Genomic DNA, 27731 nt, shown 5'->3' with positions numbered 1-27731 from the left:
TACTCACCTAAAGGATTATTAGGAACACCTGTTCACAACTATATATATATATATATAGTTTTTGCTGCAAAAACTGTATTATCATTATAAGAGAATCTCAAGGAACATACAGTTTAGAATAAATAAATAAAAATGTCATGACAAAGTTAGCTGGGAAGAGCTTGGACATTCTGCCAAATATCTTCTTTTGTGTACCAGAACAGAAGAAATGGTCACATGGGTTTTTAGAACAACATCATGGTGAATAAATGATGTCAAAATTGTGATATTTGGGTAAACAATTTCTTTAATGATTGATTGGTGAAGCTTAATGGGTTTCTGCATCTCAAAATGTTAATAAATAAAGTATTGTTATGCACATTTCAAAGAAATTAACACTTTTTATGTTTTATGTGATCAAATACATCTCATCATCATATTCCAGCTCCACCTCCTCCTCCTCCTCCTCTTCCCCCTCCAACAGGCTGTATTTAAACTTCCGATACACTATCCCGTCCTTCCCCATGTAAACAATATCCTCGTCCTCCTCTTCCACATCATCCTCCTGGCCTTTATCTTTATACTCCGCCTGTATGCTGTCTTTGAGGGTTGCAGAGGTGAAAGGGCCATCTGCGATTTTGGCATAGCCATTTGATTTGACAATGGGCTTCATGGTGATCTTCTGCCGAAAATGCAGGAAGAGAAAAATGGCAACCCACAAGCTCACCAACACAAATATGAAAGTGAAAACAACAAGGCCAGGACGACCCAAAGTCGCTTGATCGTTGGTGAAAAGGTTGTAGTTCAGCGCGATAATGCATTCATCTGAGAAAAGAGAAGTTAAAGGTCACATTTTGGACTGCAGGACTGTTCAATGGTTCCCTGAATACAATGGCTTCACACTGAAAGCTCAAGTTTAATGTACAAAAGCATCATTTCGTAACATCTGCCACTTCGAGTTAGTGCTATCAATAATACAGTAGCTAGAGAATATTATGTGAATCTTACAGATTTATAGTGATGGCTTAATACAAGTTAAGCATGAATGGCATGCAGTGTTGGGTGTAAAGCATTAATAATTTATTAATAACTGTAATTTAATTACTTTTCCCTTGAAAAGTAAAGTAAGGGATTACTCTTAATGTTTCTGTAATTTAATTAGTCACTTCTTATGTAATTGCATGAAATACTGTATAGAATTCAATAGAAAATTCAATAGAAAACAATAGTGTTTTTAACCACATCTGATGTTAAAATGTATGTTTTTAATGTAACCATCTCCCTTTAAATACTTTAGTCAGTTCAAGAATAATTTATGCAATTTTATATTATTTATTTGAAAGAATCAGTTTCAGGTCTATCATTCTATTGTTCAACTGGTCGAGGTTGATATGGAATTTAGACAGTAATTAATAATGTACTACTTTTTAGAGAGTAATCGAATTACACTGTTGAAGTAGTAAGTAATTACTTTTTTTGAGTAATTTGCCCAACAATGACGACATGTTATCATTACCACATAATTTTCTTTTAAATTTATGAATTTAAAAAAAATGCACTTACAATAGAAGTTACAGTGAGTTGATTTTGTCTGGGTTTATAAGCAGAAGTGTGAGCTTGTATTTTTGTTGTTGTTGTCAATTTCATCAGTTTTATTCAGTAAATATGAATAGAAATAGAAATAATCATTATCTTATCTGTAAAGCAGTTTAAATATCAGTGTTACTAACTAAAACTATTAAAATATTAATTTAAATAAAATAAAATATAAATTAGAATGTTGGCGTGTCAACTAAATTAAACTGTATTAAATATCGTTGTTATTGTTAACTAAAATGATTAAAATGATTGAAGTAAAATAAAATATAAATTAGAATGTTGCCTTGTCAGCTAAATGAAATAAGCTGAAAACTGATATAAAAATGAAATAAATATTTTTAAAAAGCATGCAAGATCACTAAAACTTTAAGTTTTAGTGATCTTGTGCTTTTTTAATATTTCTTTAATTTTTATAAACATAATAAACAAAAATAACATGTAATTAACAATAAACAAAAATAACATGTAATTCAAGATAATAATAAATAATATAATAGTAAAATACTAAAAACTGAAATATATAAATAGTTTATTTATATAATGATTTTTAAAAAATGTTATAAATGTTAGTAAAAACTAAATCACTATGAAGCATATCAATTATGCATTCATTCATAGCTTATACCATTCAGTTCGCGGCACTGGCAGCATTCCGAGTGGAATCTTGAGGAATCTTTGAATGTGTCTTCTCCACAGCAAGGAAGACACCTCCCATCCTCTGAGAGGCGCTGTAGAGCAGCGCACCGGGTGCAGTTGTAGGGTCCCGGGCCTTTACATTCAGTGCAGGATGTGTCACATTTCGCACACGTGTTATCCTGTGCAAAACAAGAATATGATAAAAAATAATAAGTATCTGGCCAAATCCGTTAATAAGAATGTGGTGTCCACACACTTAACTATTAACCATTTAGTGTACGTTTGAATGACTAAGAAATGTCTGGAAGTGAATAAAAGATAAACAAACAAAGAGAAAATTACATTTAGAAAGGTGTTGGTGCCACATTGAAAGTATACACACAACATAGTCAGATTAGTACATGACTGATTTGTTAAAAATGTATAAAACAAAATATTTACCACAGGATTGGGATAATCTCCACTTAGACATTTAGATGTGCAGATTCCTCCAAACTTATCATAACCGTCATAACATGATGTACAGAAGAGCGGCCCAGAGCCTGTTGATCACACATCACACAACAAGACTAGTTAAATCATGTTGAGGTAAACAAATCCTATCTTCACTCTGATTGTACTTTCTAAAGCATGGGTGGGGAACGTTGATCCTGGAGGTGTCCAGCTAAATGACTAAGTGTCCAGTGTCCTGCAGAGTTCAGCTCCAACCCTAATCAAACACACCTGAAGCTAATCAAGGTCTTTAGGATTACTAAAGTTACAGGCAGGTGAGTGTTTTTTCAGGGTTGGAGCTAAACTCTGCAAGAGATACCCCTTTTCCACCAAGGCCCTCCAGGATCCACGTTCTTTAGCCCTGTTCTAAAGGCCAATTCAAACTGCACTGACAGACAGCAACAGCGTTACCCCTGTCTGTGTCTGTTGCCGTCTGTTGGAGCTTGTTTACGTCGAATGAACATACTGGCCATGTCGTAGAATGTCTGAGAAGTGCTGAACTGTAGGCTAATCTGGAGATTGCCCGCATTGGTCACTGTCTGTCGGTGTGGTGTGAATTGGCCTCAAGATAGATTTAAAAAGCAGGATAAAAGACGACTTCCTAAACAATCAGGATAAGATGATAAAACACGATCTGGGTCCACTTTATATTAGGTGGCCTTAACTACTAAGTACTTACATCAAAAAATAAGTACAATGTACTCATTGTGTGCATATTGTATTGTAAAACACTTTTGCTGATATTGAGGTGTGGTGGTATGGGTAAGGTGTAAGAGAAGTGTAATTATACATGTAACTACAGAAATTAATTACAGATGTAATTACATGCAGGTAATTTTCAAAATGTAAGTACAAATGTAAAAACATGCATGTACACAATAAGTGTACTGTATCAAATGATTAATTTAAATGTTAGGACATAGTAGTTAAGGCCACCTAATATAAAGTGGGTCCGACGATCTAGTTTTATTTAAAAAAGCACTAAGTTAATGAATATCACTTTATTAGTATTTAGAACCTTTTTTGTTGTCAAACATTAAATGTTCATGTCATGTGATGAACTTCATACATCAAATAATACTCACTTCAGAAACACTATATTGCCAAAAGTATTGGGAGTGGGACACCCCTACAAATCATTGAATTCAAGTGTTCCAATCACTTCCATGGCTACAGGTGAATAAAATCAAGCACCTATGCAGACTGCTTCTACAAACATTTGTGAAAGAATGGGTCGCTCTCAGGAGCTCAGAGAATTCAAGTGTGGTTCCGTGAGAGGTTGGCACCTGTGCAATAAGTCCATTTGTGAAATTCCCTCACTACTAAATATTCCACGGCCAACTGTTAGTGGTATTATAACAAAGTGGAAGCAATTGGGAACAACAGCAACTTAGCCATGAAGTGGTAGGCCAGGTAAAATCACAGAGCAGGGTCAGCGCATGCTGAGGCGCACAGTGCGCAGAAGTCGCCAACTTTCTGTCAATAGCTACAGACCTCCAAACTCTTCAGATTAGCTCAAGAACAGTGCGTAGAGAGCTTCATGGAATGGGTTTCCATGGCCGAACAGCTGCATCCAAGCCTTACATCACCGAGTGCAATGCAAAGCGTCAGATGCAGTGGTGTAAAGCACCCCGCCACTGGACTCTAGAGCAGTGGAGATATGTTCTCTGGAGTGACCAATCACACTTCTCTGTCTGGCAATCTGCTGGACGAGTCCTGACCTCAACCCAATAGAACACCTTTGGGATGAATTAGAGCGGAGACTGCAAGCCAGGCCTTCTCGTCAAACATCTTAAACTTTATGTATGGGTGAATTTCACCGGTTGCCATTTTTCAACATCTGAAGTTTTTAAAACAATTCCACATGTAATGGCAGGGAGGGACATTGAAAATTATTTTAATGTGCAAAACTTGAACGCGGCACGCCTATCAAACGGAGTGTTTCAAAGACAAGGTCAAAAACAGGATAGAAAATAGCCGATTACTTCTAACTTAATGTTTTTTTATGTAAAAATCTTGCTAACATTATAAGTGGATCTCAGTAAAAATTAAAAATGTTTTTAAAAAATGCAGTTTGCCCCTTTAATGTTTCTCTTATAATGTTTATCATCATGTTTGGATCATTCACTGCCTTTGTAAGTGGCCTCACTGACTGTAACCAATTTTTTTATGTCACAAGTGCTGTTGACTGAGCTGAACTTATATTGCACCCAGCAACCCTCTACAATGTGAGTAAATCACTTGCATAAGCAAACAAATTTTGCATTAGAACACTAACACAAAGTTCAAAATTATTGTGTAGGCACAAAATTACCCCATACTGCCACCTAGTGTCCAAACAGCGCTAATATGGATGTAATCAGTTTCATACTGTATGTGTTTAAAATTACATCATGTGTCAGTAGGGTGTCATGCAAATTGGGATAGTTTTGTGCACTGTGACTATAACAGTTGTAGGCATGAGATGAGTCTTACCCTTGCATGTTTTACAACTGGGGTGGCATCTTTTGCACTCTCTGTCCAAAGAGTGAAGGAAGTAATTTGATGGGCATGTAAGCAGACACTGTCCGGATTTTTGTAACAAAAAGTATACATCTCTACAACTGACACAGAAACTGCTGCTTCCTCTGCATTCCTCACACGTGTGGTCGCACGCTTGACATGCTCTGCTGTTGGCATTTACAAAGAAACTGCAGGGGAAATACATACATGGGTTATAGAATAATGCTTTGTCATTTTGGGAATGAATAAAATCACGAAATGTGTGCATTTTTTGTTGTATTGTAGTTGCTTTCCTTTAAGCCAGGACAAGAAGCCACACATTGGTATCCGTTGAAATGCATTGTTGTCCAGTTAAAGGGGAGGTCTAATGTTATTTCATGTATTCTGACTTATTTACACTGTTAAAGAGTTGGATTCCCATGCTAAGCATGGCCAAAAAAAACGAAAAAAAAAAACGAGTTGGATGTATGGAGAATATTTACGTGCTAAATACACTCCTTCAGGATTCGAAATAAGGTTCGAAAAGTAATTTTTTTTAGTATGGCCCTGCATGACAACAAAGGGCGAAATTCCTTGTGGTGTTCGTGACGTCACCCATAGGATTCTGAAGAGCAGTTTTGAAACGGTAAGTAGGGTCAAGCTGGCCGTTACCATCTTGGCAGCGCGTCACTCCCGAATAACAGAAAATGACTAACAGACAGCAGACAAACGACAATCCATCTGTTACTCAAAGTGGCCACGCCCTTAATTATGCAGAACTTTAAGGCTTTATATAATGGAAACGAATGAGTTGTCATGAAGGGCAAAATTAGCTACAGTGTATAGACCAAAACCACAATTTGTACCAGGCTGTAAACATGTTTTTTTTCTGCTGTAAAGTTGGCTATTTTAACATGGAGCTCAATGGGATACTGCTCCCTTCTGGAGCCTGTCCCTTCTGTATTGGCTTCAAGAGAAACTGGGGGAGGTTGCTGCTTGGCGAAAACTCACATATTGAACACATGACCTACAACTACACCACTGGTGCACACCGCCATCTAGTGGTTGAACAATCAGGCTGGTTGACTGTTTTTAGCTGGTCTCTCAGGCTGGTTTTAAAGGGGTTTTGGACATTTTTTAAGTAGCTCCTCACTGCAGTACCCGCGATCCAGGGGGGCGAGGTTGGATCCAGATCCAGGGGGTGGAGACGGGTATGTTTAGGGATCAGTGTTTGGTGTAGGCAATCAGTACTGTGATTGACATGACCAATAAAATCTGGCTTCTGACGTCACACTTGGATGTGGGCCGAGTTGGATGTCCACCGCAGGCTGCAGCGAGACGCTTCTCATCTGTAAAGTGGGAGGGGTTGGATCTGGATTCAACCTCGCCCCCTGGATCTCGTGTTCTGCAGTGAGGACCATCTCCACTTTTTAGCTGACTAGGCTGGTCTTAGCTGGTCAAGCTATGAGACCAGCTAAAACCAGTTGGACACCAGCTTGGCCAGCATGTGAGACCATCTTAAACCAGCTACTTCCAGCTTAAACCAGCTAAGACCTGCCAACCAGCCTAGGATATTTTCATTTATATCAGAGCAGCGCCATGACAGGTATGAAAGTGAGGTTGTGAGGGATAGACGTACAGTGATTTCAATGGCATCCACTGTAAAAAGCAGTGTAAAGTTCCTAGATCATTTATAATTTTGCACAGCTCATGTTGTCTGGGTTTTTTTGTCTACTGAAATTTCTTGGAAATATGTTTTTGCTGTGTTTCATCAACAGAACAATCCAAAAATGCATTAAATAACAGGACAACCAAATTAAGAGATGTATGTCCATCCCTCACAGGCTCACTTTCATTCACATTAAAAATGATGCTGCTGTGAATAAGGTCTATTGTGGGTGAATTAACCATTTAACTCTTATGCTATTGTCATTTTGTTATTTACATTTAAAAAGTTTGGGGTCTGTAAGTTTTTTTTTTATATATTATATATTATATATATATACACACAGTATATTTACACCAATCAGGCATAACATTATGGCGATTCAGGTGAATAACAGGGATTATCTCTTCATCACGGCACCTGTTAGTGGGTGGGATATATTAGGCAGCAAGGGAACATTTTGTCCTCAAAGTTGATGTGTTAGAAGCAGGAAAAATGGATAAGTGTAAGGATTTGAGTGAGTTTGACAGGGGCCAAATTGTGATGGCTAGACAACTGGGTCAGAACATCTCCAAAACTGGTCAGTGGTCAGTATCTATCAAAAGTAGTCCAAGGAAGGAACAGTGGTGAACCGGCGACAGGGTCATGGGTGGCCAAGGCTCATTGATGCGTGTTGGGAGCAAAGGCTGGCCCGTGTGGTCAAATAAAACAGACAAGCTACTGTCGCTAATGCTGGTTAAGAAGTTAAAGCTGGTTCTGATAGAAAGGTGTCAGAATACACAGTGCATCGCAGTTTGTTGCATATGGGGCTGCATAGCCGCAGTCAGGGTGCCCATACTGACCCCTGTCCACCGCCAACAGTGGGCACGTAAACATCAGAACTGGACCACGGAGCAATGGAAGAAGGTGGCCTGGTCAGATGAATCATGTTTTCTTTTACATCACGTGGGTCGCCATCTGCGTATGCGTCGCTTACCTGGGGAACACATGGCACCAGGATGCACTATGGGAAGAAGGCAAGCCGGCGGTGATGATTTGGGCAATGTTCTGCTGGGAAACCTTGTGGTTCTGCCATGGATGTTACTTTGACATGTACCCCCTATGTAAGCATTGTTAAAGTCCATGTACATTCTCTCATGGAAATGGTATTCCCTGGTGGCTGTGGCTTCTTTCAGCAGGATAATGCAAAGCAATACAAAGCAAAAATGGTTCAGGAATGGTTTGAGGAGCACAGCAACGAGTTTGAGGTGTTGACTTGGCCTCCAAATTCCTCAGATCTCAATCCAATCGAGGATCTGTGGGATGTGCTGAACAAACAAGTCCCATCCATGGAGGCCCCACTTCGCAACTTACAGGACTAAAACGATCTTGGTGCCAGATACCACAGCACACCTTCAGGGGTCTAGTGGAGTCCATGCCTCGACAGGTCAGGGCTGTTTTGGCAGCAAAAGGGGGACCAACATAATATAAAGATCATAATGTAATGCCTGATCAGTGTATATTTTTTTATTTAAACAATTCCTTTTCTCAGCAAGGCTGCATTTATTTGATCAAAAATACAATTAAAACAGTAATACTGTGAAATACTACTACATTTTACAATAAAGTTTTCTATTTCAATACATATTAAGGGGGGGGGGGGGCTTTATCACACTGTTAAAGAGTTGGATAATCATGCTAAGAATGGCCAAAGTTTAAAGAAATTAGTTGGACGTATAGCGGAGTATTTCTGTGCCAAATACATTCCTTCAGGATATGGACAAGTTTTGAAACGTTTTTTTCCCCGAGTATGGCCCTTTATGAAGTCATAAAGGGCGGAATTACTTGTATGGACACTTCTCCGGGATGAGCGCATGCGCACATGAGCAAAAGTGCACACATCAACGAGCTTCGTTTGGGTTACGGGAGCCGTCGGCAGCGCTGTCATTTTGTTTTTATACCACTAAATCAACAATGTCACTAAAGAAATGTGTTTTTGGTTGTAAGGGAAAGATAACCTTGTTCAGCTTCCCAAATAACGCAGCGTTAAACAGTGGATGCAGTTTGTTTTTCCGGCGCAGCAATGGAGTTCTGCAAGTTTGTTTGTTCCCGGTCATGAGTCTAAACCACACAGGCGGTGAGTGAAACTGCATCAATGTCGGCAATCGGCGCATTTGTGTTGTTTGTATATAATGTAAACAACACGAATGTATATTACATATATATATGTATATATATGTATATATATGTATATATATATGTATATATATATGTATATGTATATGTATATGTATATGTATATGTATATGTATATGTATATGTATATGTATATATATATACGTATATATATATACATATACACATACACATACACATACACATACACATACACATACACATACACATACACATACACATACACATACACATACACATACACATACACATACACATACACATACACATACACATACACATACACATACACATACACATACACATACACATACACATACACATACACATACACATATATATACATATACATATACATATACATATACATATACATATACATATATATATATATATATATATATATATATATATATATATATATATATATATATATATATATATATATATATATGTATATGTATATGTATATATCCAGGTAGGGATAATGCCATTAATGTATTTTGTGTGTGTGTGTCTAGTGTGCGTGTCTAGTGTGGGCATGTTTTTGTGAAATATCAGGACACAAATGTGTATAATGACATGGGTATGACATAGGTATTACAAAAAGAGGGTGAAATATGAGGACGTTCCCCATGTCCTCACTTTTCAAAATGCTTATAAATCATACAGAACAAGTTTTTTTTCACAGAAAGTGAACTGCACAGTCTCCTGTGAGGGTTAGGTTTAGCGGCAGGGTCAGTGTAAGGGGATAGAAAATACGGTTTGTACAGTATAAAAACCATTACGCCTATGGAATGTCCTCACATTTCACAAAAACAAACAGGCGAAACCAAGGGCGAAAACCGAAAACCCCCGAAAGAAATTATGCCAATTATTAGTACCATTGCATTTATGGCTATGACTGTGTACTAACTTTACTAAAATCAAGGCATTGCAATTGATTTATTCTTTGAAACTTTAATATTCATTTATGCAATTACAAATTATGCAAATATTTATTTAGCACATTGCAACAATGCACAGTATAAAATAAAATTCAAACTAAAATGTTTAACTTGACCCCACTCATGCATACATTAAATAATAATGTACAGGCCTACTGGCCTGCAAAAAGGTTTTAAAATTAAATGTTCTCTCATAAAAACAAAGTTTATTTAGGTCCAGTGCATTTTATATTTTTCTCTGTAGGACTACTACAAGAAAGTGCATTCAGAACAAGTGCAACTGCTTAAGGATACAACAATATTCTCTCTGTAGGCCTTCAACATAATAGTGTATCAAAACAAAGACTGCCATAGCCCACATAACTGTAAAATAACAGCATTTATTTGAAATAGAAATCTTTTGTAACATTATAAATGCCTTTACTGTCACTTTTGATCAATTTAATGTATTCTTGCTGAAGAAATCATTCATTTATATAAACGTTTGAATGGTTAAGTAAAAAAGCTGATTTTTTTCAGATCAAACGGTCGAATTACACTTACTAGACGAACCCAAAGACCTCTTAAAGTACTTCAACCCCTAATGGCTCATTTAGGAAGGAAGGAATGACAGTAACTTGTCATTTAACTGGAGCTTTTAATCTGAAGTGACGTACAGCATACTAATTAGAGAGACAGTCCTCCCACAACTCCCACAAGTGCACAACGGCATGAGTGCAGGATTGTAAATGACAGCAGATCCTGGACAACCCCAATTATTGCTTTTGTGTGCCCAATAATCTAAACACTGATCAAGGTATGTAATTTACGTGACCTGTTTTTGTGGTCTAAACGTTTTAACTGACAAATTCTAGTAGAAAGACAAAGATATAGTACAAAAGGATGCCATTAGAAGCACTATTAGCCAATGTTTGCAGTATTTGGATGCTTAAATCACATTTAAAAATGTCTGAATTTCATTGCAATAGATCTGCAAACAAATTATGTTAGTGCTTTTTTGTACTATATTTCTTTATAGACCCTGTCTCAGATGGCACCCTAAACGCTTGCGGTCTTCCTACAAGTCCGCACTTTTGTGACGTAACGGCACTTTAACTGTCGGGAAGAAGTCTGCTGCGGAGTGGGGAAAAGTGTGCATCGAGGGGACAAATCGACTGCAAAGGGGCGCTCGCGAACACCCTTCTGAAACCTAAAATGACAAATGGGACACCCTACGGTCTCATGGACTTAACGGACTAGCGCACAGGGCAGCCATTTTAAGTCCACAAGACTGAAAGTGGCCATAGTAAATTGTATTTAAACAAGACATGGTGGCCATATGTGCTGCCCCCTAAAGGTGAAGGAGTTAAAGCAAACAAATCGCATTGCATGTGACATTTTTTTATTTATTTTTTGCTTTAAAGTTAAAAGTTAATAAAGTTAATGTCTCCTAAAACAAAGAATCGATTCTGAACTGCTAAATTATGTCGTCAGCAATTCGGGTCTCACTTCCTATCACATGCCTACATAACAATGTGACATATTTGCATAATGCCACCCTATGCTCTTCATTGGCTGCCTGCGAACAACATCTACTTTGAAGCGTCCTCAAACTCTGTAGTTGTAGCTGAGGCCTGGAAGAGTTTGGTTCGTGTTGTCAAAATGTTGAGAAGACGCTGTTTTCTTGCACTGGAATTGATATGGAAAAACCGTCTAGATAGTTACTGTTTGTATCACTGTGTATCAAGCGCTGAGGAAGCCTCCAGAGCTGAAATTCTGGTTTGTGAATGGGTGTTTCATTTCCGACACGCACTGTAAGCAGTAGACCAATCACAACAAACTGGACCATCTGACCAATCAGAACAGAGTAGGCTCTCAGAAAGAAGGGGTTTAGAGAGACTGAATTGTCAAATGAACCATTTTCAGACTCTTTAGGAAATTAGGTGATGTGCAATGTATATTATAAGAAAATTAAAATGTTTTTTTGACTCTGGATGCATGTAAACCTGTTGTAGGAGACCTCTAAAAAAAATTAGGAACCTTTAAAAAAAAGCATAGTAGGGGCACTTTAAATAAAACCTAGCTTGATTTTTTCTAAATAAATAAATAAAAATACATATTTATATCATACCTTGGAGGACAGGAGGTGAAGCAACTGTGTCCAAGAAGAAGCAGATCTGGTTTACAGGTTAGGCAGTCATTACTGTGATGTCCACGGCATGACGCACAGCTCTCGTGGCACTGAATGCACTCTCGCTTGTCTTCATCTACATAGTAACCACCCGGACACGTGGAAACACACGTTTGATCTGACAAATGACCAAAATAATGTGTACAACATATTACATTGAGCATGTATAAAGTATAACATTGCAATTCTATAAGTATTATTCAGTGCAGCTCTTCAGGCATGGTGTATTTTGAACTTGTAAGTGACAGCATTTGAGAAGCTTAATTTAAGCAAACTTACTTTTTTCACATTTCAGTTTAGTTTTTGTTATTTAGTCTCTGTTATTTAGATTTTAACATGAATAGCGAGTTATTTTTGGAGATGTTTAATTTCACAGAAAATGAAATCTGGTGGGCAATTCAGTTCTTACTGAGTAGGAAGTGTTTAGGGTTGCAGCTGATGCACTTCTCTTTGCTTGCGCCCGAACAGCGGAGACAGCTCTTGTGACACGGCTGGCACTGGCCGTCCTCACCCATGAATGTGCTCAGAGAGCAGTCACTGAAGAACTCACAGTGCCCGTTAACATCTTTCTTCATGTTTTCTCTGCAGGTGAGGCAAGAGGACGGGTGAGGACCTGAGCACGTCAGGCAGGACTTGTCACAGTCTAAAAAAAACAGACATATTTGGTGTCAGCAAGCAGTTATGGTATGACTATCATGATAGCATGATAGGTTGTTAGAAATGTTACCAATACATGTCCAGGCGACATTTTACTTAAAGAGATACTTCAGTGCTGGGAAGATAATTGTGTATTTAAACTGGGTCATTTATGTAGTAGAAATGTGAAATTATTTTTGAATTTGGTGCCTTCTAGACTGAGAAAAGACAGAAAAGGCATTTTTGTCTCATGTGGCTGAAAGACAACAACTCCCAGAATGCACTTGCTTCGCTGCTCTACAAGGCCACTCCCAAAGCCACGGCTTCTAGTTATCACTTGCCTACCGCGGCTCCACCTCACCATCGTTTTGTTTTTCATAGTAATACAATAATTTAGTTCAGTTAGAGAATAGACACTACAATTAAAAACTGAACTTGTCTTTTCAATAACGCGTGAGTTAGCCGAACGAAAGTCACGGAACAAACGCAGCAGGAGTCAGATTTCATTCATCACGAGAGTGCAGAGCTGAGGTAAGCACGGCAGTCATTCACAGCGCGTGTCCAGTCTGGCGCGTTATCAGATCGTGCCTATGGAAGTTAAACTTTAATAAGAATTCATTGAAAAGTTGAAACACTCACTTTTCTCTGCACCAATCCGTTATGAATGTCCGAGGTCCAGGCGAGTACATTTACATTCTGTGAGTGAGATCCCTCCCCTATGGGCGGGTTGAAAACATGCAAAACTAGCTCCTTCTACTGGCTGTAGTCTTTAGGCTCTGGCCAAAAAATCCTCAGATGACGCAAAATGATGATATTTGCATCATCTGAGGATTTTTCCAGAAATAAAATGCATTATTCTCTCGTCTCAGGGGGATATGAGGGGGGAAAGTACCATCATTTGAATATACTACCGGGTTTCTACTGATACAAAGCTTAATGCTAAATCGCTGAAGTAACCCTTTAATCACACACTCATTCATTCGCTCGCTCACTCACTAACTTACCCACTCACCCAATCACTCACCCCACCAACTCACTCACTCACTCACTCAACCCACCAACTCACTCACTCACCCCGCCAACTCACACACTCAACCCGCTCACTCGCTCCCTCAACCCGCCAACTCGCTCCCTAACCCCGCTCACTCAACCCACCAACTCACTCACTCACTCACTCACTCACTCACTCACTCACTCACTCACTCACTCACTCACTCACTCACTCACTCACTCACTCACTCACTCACTCACTCACTCACTCACTCACTCACTCACTCACTCACTCACTCACTCACTCACTCACTCACTCACTCACTCACTCACTCACTCACTCACTCACTCACTCACTCACTCACTCACTCACTCACTCACTCACCCACTCACCCACTCACTCACTCCCCCACCCACTCACTCCCCCACCCACTCACTCACTCACTCCCCCACTCACTCACTCCCTCCCCCACTCACTCACTCACTCCCTCCCCCACTCACTCACTCACTCCCTCCCCCACTCACTCACTCACTCCCTCCCCCACTCCCTCCCCCACTCCCTCCCCCACTCACTCACTCACTCACTCACTCACTCACTCCCTCCCCCACTCACTCACTCACTCACTCACTCCCTCCCTCACTCACTCACTCCCTCCCTCCCTCACTCACTCCCCCACTCACTCACTCCCTCCCCCACTCACTCACTCACTCACTCCCTCCCTCACTCACTCCCTCCCCCACTCACTCCCTCCCCCACTCACTCACTCACTCACTCACTCCCTCCCCCACTCACTCACTCACTCACTCACTCACTCACTCCCCCACTCACTCACTCCCCCACTCACTCACTCCCCCACTCACTCACTCCCCCACTCACTCACTCCCCCACTCACTCACTCCCCCACTCACTCACTCCCCCACTCACTCACTCCCCCACTCACTCACTCCCCCACTCACTCACTCACTCACTCCCCCACTCACTCACTCCCCCACTCACTCACTCCCCCACTCACTCACTCCCCCACCCACTCACTCCCCCACTCACTCACTCACTCACTCACTCACTCACTCACTCACTCCCCCACTCACTCACTCCCCCACTCACTCACTCCCCCACTCACTCACTCCCCCACTCACTCACTCACTCACTCACTCACTCACTCACTCACTCAATTTGACCCGCATATTTTAATGTTCTAAGGCAACTGTAGAGACCCAAAATAATAAAGTTTCTTGGTTATATTTTGTTATTTTAGTTTTTTACTAACCTATGAAGCTAAAAAAATAGCTTTTCCCCATTTTTTTCAATACAGAAATATTTTTTGTATGCCACAAATGGTAAAAATTAGCTATAATTTATTTTTTCAATCTATCTGAAATACTATCTAACCTACATTGTTTTTCTTGAAATTGTGTGACCTTTTCTCATTTAGGGTCATTAACATGCATGCAAAGTTTCAACATGCTGATGCATTGTGAAATGTGCATATCAAAATTGTATACACTCTTGCTGTTTATAGGACAGCTATTCAAAAGCAACTTTACAGACACAAAATACAAAACACTTTGTTGTATCTCAGAGCTCTTCAACTCTAGCCCTGAATTGCCAGTGTCTTGCTGAGATTAAAAACTTCATGAAGCAGTGTTTTGAAATCGGCCATCACTGTATAAGTCGTAAAAGTAAAGTTTAAAACAAGTTATAGAAGTTTATGAACATGTAAAATATATAACATATACATATATACTTTTATATTTTATATAAAATATACATTTTACAAAACATGTTCAATTCTAAAACCTCAAGAAAATCAAAGCTAAATATCTGAAATTCTGTACCAAATTTTAGGTTGATATCAAAAAAAAAAAATGTTTTTGTGCGCAGTACCAACGTTTTCCACTAGATGACATGTAGACTCTTCGATTTCCATATATGGTTTGAGTGATCTGAGCATTATATTTTCATCCTTTTCAAAATATCTATGAAGTAGACATCCTATTCAGAAGTAGTTTGGGTAGTAATGTTAATTTTTGATTTGAATTCAGTCTCTAAAATGTATATAAAAAACGATATGGAAAGAGTCAGAGCGCGGGTTATAATTTGGCACTGCATCACAAATGACGAATCTATCGCTATTTATCTTCTGCTGTCACCATATATGAAAATTTGAGTCTGAAAGCTTTAAAATGCTATATAGTTGGTCAAGATTACTTTAGGTTTAGACTAAGATATTATTGTTCTAAATGTATAAAGGCAAGTCTCCTAAGGGCCTATCTTAAAAATAGTGGTTAAAAGTATTTTTATAAATCGTAAATTAAGATATTTATTCTTTGTAATGTGCGAAAATTATTGATATTAAAAGTGAATTGTTTGTACCTGATTGTATGTGTTTTTTCATAGTGTGATTTTTGGGGAATTGTATTGAATCCAATTAGGGTCAATTTGACCTAGACCATAAGGAGTGTAACCAGAAATCGAAAAGTGCACGAGGGTTAACTAACTAACTAACTAACTCACTAACTTACTCACCCACCCACTCCATCCACTCACTCACCCACCCACTCCATCCACTCCATCCACTCACCCAACTCACTCAACCCACACACCCGCTCACTCACTCACCCACTCTTCCAACTCACTCACTCAACCGAACCACTCACCCCACTCACTCATTCACTCAACCCACCAACTCAATCACTCAATCCATCAACTCACTCAACCCATCAACTCACTCAATCTACCAACTCACTCAACACCAACTCACTCAACCCACTCACCTCACTCAACCGACTCAACTCACTCACTCAACCCACTCACCTCACTCAACTCACTCACCTCACTCAACTCACTCACTCAACCCACCAACTCACTCAACCCACTCCACCCACCAACCCACTCAACCCACTCACTCACTCAACCCACTCATTCATTAGTTTTATTCATTAAAACTAATGAATAAATATTATACCTCGACACTCTCCTTCATGGTATGTTCCCGATGGGCAGCTGGACAGGCACTTTCCGTTGTAACGTACATAAGACCATAGTACAGTAAGCTTGCAGGAGGTGCAGTCATCATCATCAGGTCCGTCACATGTTGCACAATCATCGTGACAAGACATACACTGCTTCTGCTCTACATCTGTAAAGTACCCCTCGGGACAGTCAACAATACATTGATCCTTATGCAGGAAGTAGTACTGTTCACACTCTGAAAAGCAGGAGAAAGATAAAGAACCAAGTTTAAGACAGGTAGTGCCAAACCTTATTGATTGTCAACTAAAAAGAGAAGATAACAAAGAAACTTATAGAATATATAGTCTCTTATGCTCACCAATGCTGCATTTATTTGATTAATAATACAGTAAAACAGTAATATTGTGAAATATTACAATTTAAAATAACTGTTTTCTATTTTAATATATTCAAAAATGTAATTCATTCCTGTGATGGCAAAGCTGAATTTTTCATCTTTATTCATCATTACTCCAGTCTTCAGTGTCACATGATCCTTCAGAAATCCTTCCAATAGCTGATTTGATGCTCAAGAAACATTCCTTATTATTATCAATGTTGAAAGGTTTTGCTGCATAACATTTTTGTGGAAACTGTGATGCATTTTTTCAGGATTCTTTGAATATAAAGTTCAAAAGTACAGCATTTAACTGAAACTGAAATCGTTTGATCAATTTAATGCATCCATGCTGAATAAAAATATTTATTTCTTTAAAAAAAATCTTACTGACCCAAAACTTTTGAACAGTAGTGTACACTACCATTCAAAGGTTTGGGGGTCTATTTAACAAAAAATCCTGGAAGCAGTTTACACTGTTAAAATGGCATTACTAGTAAGAAGAAATGTTTCTTGAGCATTTAGTTATTTAAAATTGTAAAAATATTTCACCATATTAATATTTTACTGTACTTTTGATTAAATAAATGCAGCCTCGGTGAGCATAAGAGGCTTCTTATTATAATTAATTATTCCAAACTATTGACAGGTAGTGTAGCTGTGTAGGAAATTACTCACTTTGGAGAACAGTAAATACTACAGTTTAGTGGTTATTATTATAAAATAAATGTAAATCTGTGATGAATAATGTTGAGAACCTCACCACTGCATTTGTCCATTTGGTCACACTCAGCACAACTGTTTGGACAGAGCTCACATACTCCATTCTTTACAAAGTACTTGGAAGGGCAGTGTGACACACAGGTGTGTTTGAGACGCAGGTAGTCTGTCTCACAGCTCAGACAATAATTGGCTTCCCCCTGACATGAAGCACACCCCACGGCACAGCTGTGACACACGTTGGCCTCTGAGTAACCTCTGCGAGAATGCCACAGACATTATATGACCAGTGATTGAAAAAGTATGTTAAAGGGTTAGTTGACCCAAAAATGAAAATTATCTAATAATTTACTCACCCTCAAGCCATCCTGGGTTTATATGACATTCTTCTTCCAGACGAATACAATCGGAGTTGTATTAAAAAATGTCCTGGCTCTTCCAAGCATTATAATAGCAGTGAATGGCAGCCCAAAAACTGAAGACCAAAAAAGCACATCCATCCATTATAAAAGTAATCCACACGGCTCCAGGGGGTTAATAACGGCCTTCTGAAGTGAATTGATAGGTTTTTATAAGAAAAATATCCATATTTAAAACTTTATAAAGTAAAATATCTAGCTTCCGGTGGACTGCCTTCCGTATTCAACTTACAAAGAAAGTGTAACGCCTCTTGCTGTTCAAAATGTTCCGTTATACGTCACAGCAGTTACGCTTTTTTTGTAAGTTGAAAATGGAAGGTGTTCCCCCAGAAGCAAAATATTTTACTTTATAACGTGTTAAATATAGATATTTTTCTTACAAAAACCCATCGACCCATGATTTTGTGCTGCCATTCACTGTCATTATAATGCTAGGAAGAGCCAGGACATTTTTTTTATTTAACTCTGATTATATTCGTCTGAAAGAAGAATGTCATATACACCTAGGATGGCTTAAGGGTGAGTAAATCATGGGGTAATTTTCATTTTTGGGTGAACTAACCCTTTAATGTGTGGCTGTGTTCCAGTTTGCATACTTCATCATACTAAATGTTGGTACCTCACTGGTAATGGAAACTTATGGTACTGTACATATTTTTGAATATGATGCAAGATGCTGCACAGGTATTATAGTAATAGACAATAAAATTCACAGATTCGATAACCATTTGTCATGTACTGTTAGCTAAATGTATAATTCATCCTTATATAACTTTTAGAAAACAAAACAAGACAAAACATGATAAAGGAACGGAGAAGAAAAAATAAAACAATAAAATAAACGTAATTCAATAAAAATACATTTCTTTACAATTGGCAAGGTTGAACGTTTTAAATAAAATAAATGCATAAATAAAACAGCATTTTCTTTACAACTAAATATAATAAAAAATAAAACAGAATAGGATCAAATCAAATAAAACACTTTTCTCTACATCTAAAAAGGTTGAAACACTTAAAATAATATAAAATAAAAATTCTACTATTAAAATTCTATACTATTCACGATGGAAAAGTGCGGACTGGGACGCAGTCTGTGTGTGATGTAGCATTTTGTGAGTTTTAAAAGAATGTTTTTCACCTTTTACATTCAGGGACACATTTGCCATCCTGCAGATAGAGTGGACCAAAGTCATCGCATTTCAAACATTGATGGGCGTCCTCACACGTCAAACAGCCGGCTGAACAATCTTCACAGCGCCCACTCGTCTGGTTTCCATGAGTTTTATGTGGACAAACTGACACGCACATCTGGCTGTTGGTAAGAAACATGCCTGTAGAGACAGACAAACACCCATGTAGTTTTTCTGCACATCCATACTGATACATATTGAACACTGGAGGAACTATTGAAGTTTAAATGGATAATTAGATTTTTTCACCTTTTTTTTGTAATTGACTTGATTGTTACTATATAGGTACACATTTGGTTTCTTAATCGTGTTCTTTCCTTTTTTTGGTATCATTTGACCTAATCAGGTGATAATGTTCACTTCCCACACTGATGAATGCTTGTTATCCACAACGCATCGGTGAATAAAGTGAATAAAGGCTTTTTAGATTTCTTAACCCTGAATGCCTTAGCTTTAAATGTTTTTTTTTTCATGGAATAAATTATCCCTTATCCAAAGAGCACCAGGAGAAAAAGATTGTATACCCAAGTAGCACCTTTTTAACAACTTGTGATCATTCTTGTTTCACTCACCTTTCTCACAGGAATCACACTGCTCTTTGTCTTGCCCTGAACACGTCCTACAGGAGAAATGACACTGCTCACACTCACTCTGACCTGCACACACACACACACACACACAATTGTTTATAAAACAAATTTAAATCAATAATAATTTGTTAAAAAAGACTGATTTTCAAATATTTGTAATCACTTTAAAAATGTATATAATTTATATAATATAATAAACACTCATTTTTTTTTTTTTATTAAAATAATGAATCATTTAAATAAATTCAGAATATAATGCTTTCATACTGTTTAGGAAGCTTCCATCAGGACACTTGATCTTGCTTTTGCTGACACATTGACCCTTCTCCTGAAACATGTCATCTTCACAGGAATCACAGTCGTCATATTCCGGACCACCACACGTCCGACACATGTGGTGACACGGCTCGCACTCCTGTTTCTCGTCACCATAGAAACCCTCCTTACATGTTTTTACGCACGTGCCATCTGCAGATAGATGGAATTTTAGTAAATAGACAAGTACTTAACCCCTATGGTGCTGTTAAAATTTCCCTTTTGTTTTTATTTTAGAAATTTTAGTTTTACTTCATCGGAATGGTACGAAACTTGGTAAAGGTTTTGGCACTTGCTAAGTGAATAAAAAAAAAAAAATTCATGGACATTATTCGAAAAGGTTAAATGGTCCTAAAAAAATTAGTCACACTTTGTGTAAACTATAGCCTGACAAGCCAGACCCACATCAAGATGTTGGATCTGGGAACACACCATTGGCAGGGCTCAATCCGAGGGGCGGGATAAACGATTGTAAAAATAAATAAATAAATACTAAAAAGGTCAAAATACTTTTTTTGCAAAGTGCCATTATCTTGAACAAAAACTAAAAAACGAATTTTCGTTAACTGAAACATAGCTGGGAAAAACTGAAACAAATACATTGCTCTAAAATTTAAACATATTCTTTGAGATTTGTTGGTATATTATAAAACGGATTACTATATTTATTTTTTTACAAAACTCATTAACTTTGGAAAGCCTAAAATACTAAAATTTAAAATTAAAAAAAAACCTAAAAGAATTAAACTAGAAAACTCAGTGGTTTTCTAGTTTATTTAACCTAAATTAAATTAAAAATAAATTTTCATTTCTAGGTGAACTATCCTTTTAAAAGGACAGAAGAGAGAATACCATGACTGGTAAGTACATCAAAATGTATGCTGCTGCACCAGAGGCTCTTTCAAATGCACGTCGCTCACGTACAGTACACACATGAAACCTGAACACCGATATAGGCTGCCATGTAAGAAACAATGTGTTATGCCTCATCTAACCTGACAGGAAGAAGCCTTCCTCACACAGGTAACATTCAGAGGCATCACAGGTCAGACAGTGATCATCACATCGAGCACACTTCATTGACAACTTGTCCTCAAACATCTTCTCAGGGCAGGTTTTGTGACAGCTCGATTTCAACCTGCAGAAATACACAATCTCTAAACCTTTAAAATATTAACACACCGAATAAATACTCAGAAAGTCAAAAAAGTCAGAGACAAACTTACTGGTAATAGTCCGGTAAACAAGACATGCAATGCTCTGTATCCACTGAGGGAAAAGTCATACTGTTAATGCACTCTTCAAGGAAACAAGAACATATTTCAAAGACAGCAATTACTGAGATTTGACTGCAAATGCAATTTCAATTCACGATGCAAAACAAGAACCTAATACTGTGACATGTTCATTGTCTTTTTAATGTATACAAAACCGTTTTCTTTGGTTCGAATTTGTGTTTTCAGCCCTGGGTAAGCTGAGGTGTGCAAAAACATTGTTTATCTAACGGAGCTGCTGCAGAAAAAGGAATTAAGCGAAGGTATGAGCGAATCATTACCGTTTCAAGCTTCAAACATCACTTTTAGTGCTTCTCAGTTCGAAAACAATATTCTTGAAATAGTACATCGACCAGCAGAGGGGGACATATCGTGGCTCAAAGATGAATGGTATTTTACTGAACTACACCCAGCGTGAGGTTTTTGTGTTTCTAGTGTCAGGCGTTATTCCACATATGTATTTTGTATTTATTGTTTTGAAAGAAAAATGTTAAGTATCTCTCCTACCTCATCGTTTTATCTGATTTAAATGAGCCGAAAAGCTGCGGGATGATGCTATACACTTATCTGTGTTTTTACCACTTTGATCTTCTGACACACTGACTTGCTATGTCTCACAACCTGGTGAGCAGACTACCTAGACAGCATTTTTGGACATTTTTGAGCTACGATGCCAAAAAAAAAAACGCTGCCTTGAAGTGTAGCCTATGCAGGAGGCACATTGAGACACAGACCAGACAAACTCATAAGTTTGAGAATTACAACAGATAAAAAGAGATACGAGAAGCTGTGAGACAGACACAACCCCTATCATTTGTGCACTACACACGCAGCTAGTAAAAAGTGACTGGTGCATCTACAGCAAAAGGGGTCCAAAATCTAAGACCTCAAGTGAAAATGCTTCCATTTTGTATTATTTTCAAATTTAAACAAAAAAAATTGCATTTGTATTTTTGTTGAGTATCATATTCGACACATCCTGCTTTTATGGCTCATATAATATTATACAGTGATCATGTGTAGCTCATACTCGAGGAAAAAAAACGAAAGAAAAATGGTATTCAGAGGCCAAAATGGAGCAAAAATATGCAATTTTGTGCAGTTACCAATATATTTATATGGCCAAAAAGTAAGATGGCATTCTAATAGCTTATGATGTAAATCAAGGAGATCTTTATAACAGTTTAACAGACTTCTTGCATAAAATGCATATAAATATCAGGTCACTCTATATCTTCCATTAATGTTTTAGTAAGATGATATTTAAATGCTTAGTTTTAAGCTCTGTAAATTTTTTTGTGGGGCCAAAATATATTTAATGCAATACAATGATGATTGAGAGATGTACAAATAAACGTTCCTTTTAAGCCTGATGCATTATTTTTGATACACACATTAATTCTAAAATAATTTTGAAGTGAAATATTTCTAACAATATAAAAAGTTATTGTTATTTTTTAAAAGATATATTTTATTTAGTAAATAAAAATGATTAAAGATTTCACAGCACACAAAAAAAGATGTGGTACAACCTGAAGGGGGGTGTTTTTACAATGATACTAAAAGGCCTTTTATTAAATAAAGTATGAACTATCAATAAAGTTGAGATCATGTTGATAATTAATGGCCTTTTAAGGAATTTTGCATATCAAATATGACAAAGTAGGCTTTATAGGGTTAATAACATAAGAACGAAGAAATATTGTAAAATGCTAAATCTTTAATACAAAAAACCCAGATTTTCAATGCTGAATGTTAAACAGAATAATAAATCAGATGTTTTCAAGACTGCTGACAGAGGAGGTCCCTTTTTGCTGAAGATGTGATTTAATTTTTTTAAAAGCAAATCTTGTAGACACATCCATCCAAAGGATGATATACTGACCTATGAGGCAACGCTGACAGCCCTCCTCACAGGTTACACAGTCTTCATTATCTGGATCGGCTACTTCACCTATACAAGAACAAGCATTACACCAGAAGTCAGCACTTTCATATTCAGAAGTAGTGTTGAGAACATGGAAAAAGAAAATGTATGCTACAGATGCACATAAAAACCAGATCATGTGTTTAATTAGCGTGTATGTAAAGAGAGTGAAAGAGTGTGCGAGTTCAAAAAGACATGAAAAAGCAGACAGAGTGTGTGCGCACAGTAGTGTGGTAGCCCTGAAGGCCATAAAGCAGGACCCGTTTATACATGTCTGCCACTAATGATAAGAATTTCTGTTCCCCCACTCTCTCATTTCTGCTGCGATTTTAGTCTGACTTCTGCAGGCAAGCTCTTCCCACATGCTCAGCACATCTTTGACTTTGATAAGAATTTGTGAAGAAGATTAGATAAACAGCAGTGGGTGTCGTGAGAAGCCAAACAACATCCAGCGAGTTAGATTTACAGATATATGTAGGCTAAAGTGATCTAACACAGCACACGAAACGAGAAAGAAAAACTTCGGTCTATGGGGTGAATCAAACAAAAACATGTCCTGGTCACGTTGTACTGCAAAATCAAAAGAGAAAAAAAAAACACAATTTTCTTAAGGAACTGAAGTCTTATTTTAGAGCCATTAAGATTTTCTTATTTTCATGAAAATTAAGTACATTCTCCCCCTTTTCTTTAATTATGATTATTATTTTCAATGATGACTCTCAATAGATTCTCATTACTGTATATTTTATGCTCCCCACGTGCATCAATGAGCCTTGGCCGTCGCCGGTTCACCACTGTTCCTTCCTTGGACCAACTTTTAATAGATACTGACCACTGCAGACCGAGAACCCTAACCCCACAAGAGCTGCAGTTTTGGAGATGCTCTGACCTTGGCCGTCCAGCCATCACATTTTTGCCCTTGTCAAACTCGAACAAAACCTTGTCAAATTCGGACAAATGTTCACTTGCTGCCTAATATATTCCACCCACTAACAGGTGCTGTGATGAAGAGATAATCTGTTTTATTTACTTCACCGCTCATAATGTTATGCCTGATCAGTGTATATCTATATACACATAAATGCATACATAGAATTTTGTTTCCTTCTTGAAAAGAAATGAAATGGCCGGGTAATTTCTTAACTGGTTTTGCGAGATTCATCCATTGGGAACTTTATAGTGAAAAGTACTAGCAAAAAAGCGAGCACAAAAACATTGGGGTTTTTTTAACGCTGGGCCTACAGTTCATTCGATAATTCGATTTTCTAAAGAATTTGAATAATAAACACAGTCACATACCAAAATGAAGTAACAAAAAACAATGGAAAAAGTCAAGCAAGCCATCATGAACATTCTAGAAAAGTTATGATGCAACTGACCCACTCCACACTCCAGTTTGGCACACATCCCGTCTTTGGGGTAGTAGGAGGAGGTGCAGTGGAGACAGTGGCCTGTGGAAGTACACACAGTGCAATTTGGAGGGCAGGGATCACATGTTCCCTTCGGGGAATGGAAATGACTCACTGGACAGCTTTCACGGCACTCCTCTTCAAAGAGGTACCGCTCCACTCCGAACTTATCTGTGCAAAAACCGAAACAATAGAAACAACGTTAAGAGATTGTATTTTTCTCTGCTATGCGAGGCGTTCATGGCTCACTTTTACCTTTGCTACAGCGAGTACATTTGTCAGGGCCCTCGTCTGAACATTCGAGGCATGTGTGGTGGCAAAGATGACACTGTCCATCCCTATTGTACTTCCCAGGATCACAGCTGAGCACACACTGTCCGTTATCATACAACCTGCCATGGAATAAAAAGTTAAATCTTTTCACCACACACTGCATTCTGTCTCACTACGGCTTCATTCGACTGCGGTGCTGTAAGAAACAAGTGACTGTTCGCGCCTCACCTAGTGGCCGAGCAGCTGATGCAGTCTTCACTCTTAGGTCCAGTGCACTTGTAACAGGTTGAGTGACACAGATCACATGCATCATGTTTGCTTAAATACTCCCCTGAAAATAAAATACAGACAACACATATAGATCCATTATATAAAGACATGGCTTAGAACTAGAACATTCCACTTTATCTAGTGATAATTGTATTTAACAACTTTTTTTATCCTTTGCTGGTGAATAATCCAAACTTTAATGATGTTTGTTATATTATTAGTATATTTATGTAGCATCAGAAATAGCTTGGTATTTATTTCCTGAAGGCACAATAGGTACTGAAAGAAAAATAGAAAAATACAAAGAAACAAACAAAAAACTAAAATCTAAATAGCAAGCAAAAACCCAAATGACAAACAAAATGACAAAAACCCAAATGAAACAAACATACAAAATAAACAAGCAAACAAAAACAAATAATATAAAAATAGAAATAAACAAACAAAATAAGCAAGCAAAACACAAATTACAAATAAACAAAACCAAATGAAAAAAAATAAAAAAATAAAAAATAAACAAAACCAATTATAAATAAAACAAAACAGAAAAATACAAAAAAAACAAACACCAAATTACAAATAAACAAAGCCGAATGAAAAAAACAAAACAAACAACCAAAACCAGATGATAAATAAACAAATGAACAAAACCAATCAATCAATAACAAAAGAAAACGAAATGACAAACAAAACCAAATGACAAAAAAGCACATACTGTATACAGTGGCAAGTAAAAGTATGTGAACCACTTGCAAAATCTGTAAAAATGTGAATAATTTCAACTAAATAAAAGAGATCATATAAAATGCATGTTATTTTTTATTTAGTACTGTGGGTGAAAACTTTTGAGCAGGGTGAAGATGTCCAAATGTTTCTTATTTTGTTTAAATGTCTCTTTTTTATTTTATTTAGTACTGCCCTTCAGAAGCAACAGAAGATACTTGACTGTTTCCCAGAAGATAAATTGAGTACAATTTACCTTGATCTTCAAATTCAATAAGTTTTCCCCCCAGCTCTTAATGCATTGTGTTTCCTTCTGGAGCATCAGTGAATGTTTCGACCTTTTTTAGTAGTTGTGTTTGAGTCCCTCAATTGTCCTCAGTGTGCAAAGATGGATCTCAAAAGCATACAGTCCCTGCTGAAGAGGGTTCAAATATGCAAAAGATGCTGGAAAATTGAAGAATGTGCAGGAGCTGAAGGATTTTTCTGAAGAAAATTGGGCAGTTTAACTGCTCAAGGCAAACAAGGGACTCATGAACAACCATTACAAAACAAAACAAAAAACAGCCGTGGATCATCCAGGGAACGACACACAGTGTTGAGAATTAATGGTTCATAGACTTTTGAATGGGGTTATTTTAATAAATTCAGCATTTTTTTTTGTCTTGTGGACTAGATGTAAACATTTTTTAAATGTAAAAAATCTTATTCAGGACAGTACTAAATAAAAAAAATAGCATGCATTTTGGATGATCTCTTTTATTTAGTTAAAATTATTCAAATTTTTACAGATTCTGCAAGTGCTTCACATACTTTTCTTGCCAGTGTATATACAAAAAAAGGGAAACCAAAGTGCTTACCTGTTCTGAGCTTTAGCATTAATGAAAAAGACTTCTGGTTGAAGGATTGACCAGCTGACAATTCAGATTTTTTAGACAGTTCAAAGGCCATGCATATGCTGCATTCATAAATCAGAACACTCTCAAAGGAAGCAAGAAAGCTCATGCAGAATGCACACATGATCAGCAGGCCTTAGAAAAGAAGAACTGAAACTGAATATTTAGAAAAAGGTGAGTTTGTGAGTTGCAATAAACGCAATAAAAAGACCTTGCACATACACCATCAAATTACTTGAACTAAACACAATAACTTTGTTAGTGTAGACAAAACAAATCTTTTTCAGAAATCTTATTATCTAATCCAAAAATACTAAATGACAAATCAAATTAATAATAAAGATAATAATAACTCTGTCAAGTCATAAAGGCAACAGATTCATCTTACAAAAAAGTAATGCAACTTTATAACTCTGTAGGTGGCAGAATGGATACAGGCTAAAGTGATGTCATGAGACTCTGAAGAAAGCTGAAGTCATTGAGCTAACCTTTAACCCCAGGCCGAGCAATGTATTAGTGAGATTTCCTTTAGAGAGAGCTGGACATCCATAGCCGACTGACCCTCCTGATGACCTCAGCTTACGCTCTGATACACTCTATTCAT

General features: G+C 37.5%; 1 protein-coding gene across 1 annotated transcript; it reads right to left on the bottom strand.

Moving 5' to 3' along the window:
• Positions 1-152: 152 nt before the first annotated feature.
• On the bottom strand, positions 153-27182 carry LOC307132144 (proprotein convertase subtilisin/kexin type 5-like; the record flags this gene model as incomplete). Its single annotated transcript, XM_079826311.1, has 18 exons — positions 153-804; positions 2204-2393; positions 2656-2756; positions 5182-5396; positions 12086-12263; positions 12555-12788; positions 16738-16980; positions 17885-18099; positions 19402-19594; positions 20026-20109; positions 20311-20511; positions 21354-21496; positions 21585-21627; positions 23518-23586; positions 24939-25139; positions 25224-25360; positions 25470-25572; positions 27092-27182. The coding sequence occupies 18 exons, from the start codon at positions 27180-27182 to the stop codon at positions 389-391; spliced, it is 3057 nt and encodes a 1018-aa protein (XP_079682437.1). The 3' UTR covers positions 153-388.
• Between the last annotated feature and the right edge of the window lie 549 nt (positions 27183-27731).

This window comes from Gobio gobio (genome assembly GCF_949357685.1).
Source record: "Gobio gobio genome assembly, chromosome: 10".
Classification (NCBI taxonomy): domain Eukaryota; kingdom Metazoa; phylum Chordata; class Actinopteri; order Cypriniformes; family Gobionidae; genus Gobio; species Gobio gobio.
This window is presented reverse-complemented; position numbering and strand designations above follow the sequence as displayed.